This window comes from Gracilinanus agilis, chromosome 3, assembly GCF_016433145.1.
Source record: "Gracilinanus agilis isolate LMUSP501 chromosome 3, AgileGrace, whole genome shotgun sequence".
Taxonomy (NCBI): domain Eukaryota; kingdom Metazoa; phylum Chordata; class Mammalia; order Didelphimorphia; family Didelphidae; genus Gracilinanus; species Gracilinanus agilis.
Window position 1 is genome coordinate 211,851,541 of NC_058132.1, and position 3,426 is coordinate 211,854,966.

Sequence of the window (3,426 nt, forward strand, 5' to 3'; positions counted from 1 at the left end):
ACCAAAAAAAGTAAATTATCTCTTTTTATCCCCCCAAAACATGCATATTCCAAAGAGAGCTTATTTCCATTTATATGATCATTAAAGTGATGTTACAGTCGCTGCTGTCCAAGTCTGGCATCTTTCTAAATTCCAGAAGGAAAGTGAATCCCAATAGGAAGGATCTTTAAGAGGAGAAATAACTTTTCCTAATTTCTTTTTCTCTTGCTGGCCTCATTTCTAGAACATATACCATCCAGGAAGCAGTGAATCATGACAGAGAGAGGTCAGAAATATGACTTAGTTAGTGTGAGACAGGATAGGAATGTGACCAAGAAGTTCCATACTAGGATGGAAAAACAGACTGATCAGGAAAAATGAGGTCTCCTAATTTAGGCCTCTGAAATAAGTCCTGTTCTACAAAACACCCTTTTCAAGGCTCTTTTTACTTCCTTGTTCCTCAGAGAGTAGATTAAGGAGTTCAGCATTGGTGAGACAATGTTATTCAAAATTTGAACTATAGCACCAAGCAAAGGGTTGGGTGTGGACTGAAAATAGATGATAATAATTGGTCCAAAAGCACACATGATTGCAGCAAGGTGGGCACTACAAGTGGAGAAAGCTTTGCTCCTGCCTTCAGCTGAACGGATTCTCAAAATGGCTCTCCCAATGCGGATATAGGAGACAAGAATAGTGAAAAGTAATGTTACAGTCAGAAGACCAACATTAGTGAAACCCACCCTCTGGACTAGTAAGTTGTCAGCACAAGCCAGAGGTATTATGGCAGGAATGTCACAGAAGTAATAGTCTACTTCATTGGGGCCACAATAAGGCAACTGGAAGGTGAGTGATGTCAGTATAGTGGCATGGACACAACCTATCAATATGGTACATGCAGCAAGGACCACACAAAGTCTGGGGTTCATAATGACTATGTAGCGCAATGGATGACAGATGGCAACAAAACGGTCATAGGACATCACAGAGTATAAAATGCCCTCAGTGCACCCCATTAAATGATAGAAGAAAAGCTGGGAAGCACAACCCTTATAAGAGATGACTCGGCTATTACCTGAAAGAAAGACCAGCATTTTGGGAGAACTCACTGAAGGAAAAAACATGTCAAAAGTAGATAAGAGTCCCAAGAAGAAATACATGGGTGTGTGAAGGCGAGAAGAAGAGATGATGGCCACAAGGATGAGGAAGTTCCCCAGCAGAGTGAAGATGTAGATGAATAGGAAGATGCCAAAGAACACTGTCTCCAGCCCCTGGGTATGAGGGATTCCCAGGAGTATAAACTCAGTCACCTCTGAATAGTTCTTTATCTTCAATAGGGAGTCAGCCCTGGGAGAAGACAGAGGATAACAAAGAATGATTTGAATGTAAAAGTCAGGTACTCAATTTGGTTGGCATAGTGCAAATTGATTTTTGATTGCCAATTTTTGTTTTATGTTAAAAATGTTTTTTAATCTAAGAAGTGGGAATACTGTTAGACCCTTGAAGAAAATACTTTTTTCCCTAACAGAGAGGATTACCTCCAAATAACAGGTTTCATAGTTGCAAAGCAAAAAGATTTCTTACCTGGATAAAATCAGTTCAAAAGAATGAATTGAAAAGAAATAGAGGGGCAATTAGGTGGCTCATTGAAAGCCAGGTTTGGAGATGTGTGATTCTTGGTTTAAATCTGGCCTCAGACACTTCTTAGTTGTGTGACCTGGGCAAGTCACTTAAGTTTTTATTGCTTTTATGCTTTATAATTAGTATTTAGTATCAATTTTAAGACAGAAGGTAAGGGTTTTAAAAAAGAAATAGAATAAGAAAATACAAAACCTCAAGAAAGAAAATGGCTATTGGGGAAGGGAGAGGAAAAGAACATGGAATCCAAAGTGTCAAAAAATGATTATTAAGGAGCATTTGCATGGCTTAGTGAAATGAGAGCCAGGTCTAGAGATGGGAGTTCCTAGGTTCAAATCTGACCTCACACAATTCTTTGCTCTGTGACCCTGGGCAAGTCACTTAATCCCCATTGCCTAGCCCTTCCCACCCTTCTGCTTTAGAACCAATACACAGTTGTGATTCTAAGATGGAAGGTGAGGGTTTTAAAAATGATTATTAAATTTATAAAGAACAAATGAAATAGAATAACCACCATCAGGAGTATAAATATTATTCTGTAACTGCTTTAAAATTAATAAAGAAATATTGTTCACTATTAAAAATGAAAAGAGCTCAAAACAAAGTACTTTCAGATATGAACTTTGTAATGCAGGTTTGCTGCAAGAATCTTTTGCATTTGCAAAAATCACCTGAAGCAATCCTGGCAGTTAGGGAAACGGAATGTTGACCTAGCCAGTTGCTGGTCTCACAGCCAGACCATTGGAGCTGGCACTATAAATATCCCTGGACTACCAACTGAAGGGTTCTGATTTCCTTGACCTGACCCAGACATCCAGCTATCCCCTTAGACATCCCCTTGGGCCCCGGGAGGAAGGGAGGTGGAATGTGGGAAATTAGTTTACTTAGGCAGGCAGGGACACCCCTAAACCAAGCCATTACCCTCATTTGTTAACCTGCTTGACCACTCTACATCAGGACAATGGAATTTATTCCTGGCTGAGGGGCTGGTTCCCTCAGCCTGACCCTATCTTCTGAGACCCTCTGCCAGCACTGGCCTTCACCCTTAGCATCAGTTTTCCAGACCTTAACACTCTTCCCTCAGCTTACCCTTGCATTTAATAAACAACCTTGGGCTTTATGTAAAGAGCATTAGTTGATTCATTTATACCATCAACTAGGGCCAAGGCTGAAGAGGGAAATATAGCTATCCCTTGTTTCCTGAGGGGCTAAAACAATGCATCCATCTTGCTCAGGAAGTGAACCAAATTCACTTCCTGTTGATTATCAAGGAGGGAGAGGCTCCTCACTCCTCACCTCAAGGGAGCTTAGAGACAACAGGGAGACTGACTGAAACATCTCAGCCCAGGCTCACACAACCCTGGCTGATCCAAATCAACCTATACTGAAGTTATGGTCTCCCTGCCTCGAAGACTCAGCTGGTACCACCCAGGCCCCTCTATTATAAGCCTCTTTAGCCCCATTTTTTATTTATTACAACTTAAGGACTTGGATCTTTGCTGCTAGAAGACTAAAAGATTAGAAGGGCAGGAACACCTCTGGTACTAAAAGCCAAGACCAGGGCATAGGGCTGAATATATTTAGAAATCTCATGCATAGATGAATGTTTTCAAGCTAATTTGAATATTAAGGGCACATTTTGAAAGATAAAGAATTGTCTTTTGTTAGAAGGTAAAGTTATTTCCATCGATGTCAAGTAGTACATCTGGAGATGGAAAGTCAAATTGAAGTGTGATTGCTGACCTCCAACTTCAAAATATTAAACATTTCTAATAGACCCTGTATTTGTATTTCCTCCAGGAATAAGCTTTG

The 3,426-nt window shown here is 40.3% G+C and overlaps 1 protein-coding gene across 1 annotated transcript; it reads right to left on the minus strand.

Moving 5' to 3' along the window:
• Positions 1-371: 371 nt before the first annotated feature.
• Positions 372-1,534, minus strand: LOC123239123 (olfactory receptor 148-like). The gene is made up of 2 exons (XM_044666398.1): positions 1,515-1,534; positions 372-1,323 (listed from the first exon to the last, which is right to left on the minus strand). Exons 1-2 carry the CDS (start codon positions 1,532-1,534, stop codon positions 372-374), a joined length of 972 nt encoding a protein of 323 aa, XP_044522333.1.
• Between the last annotated feature and the right edge of the window lie 1,892 nt (positions 1,535-3,426).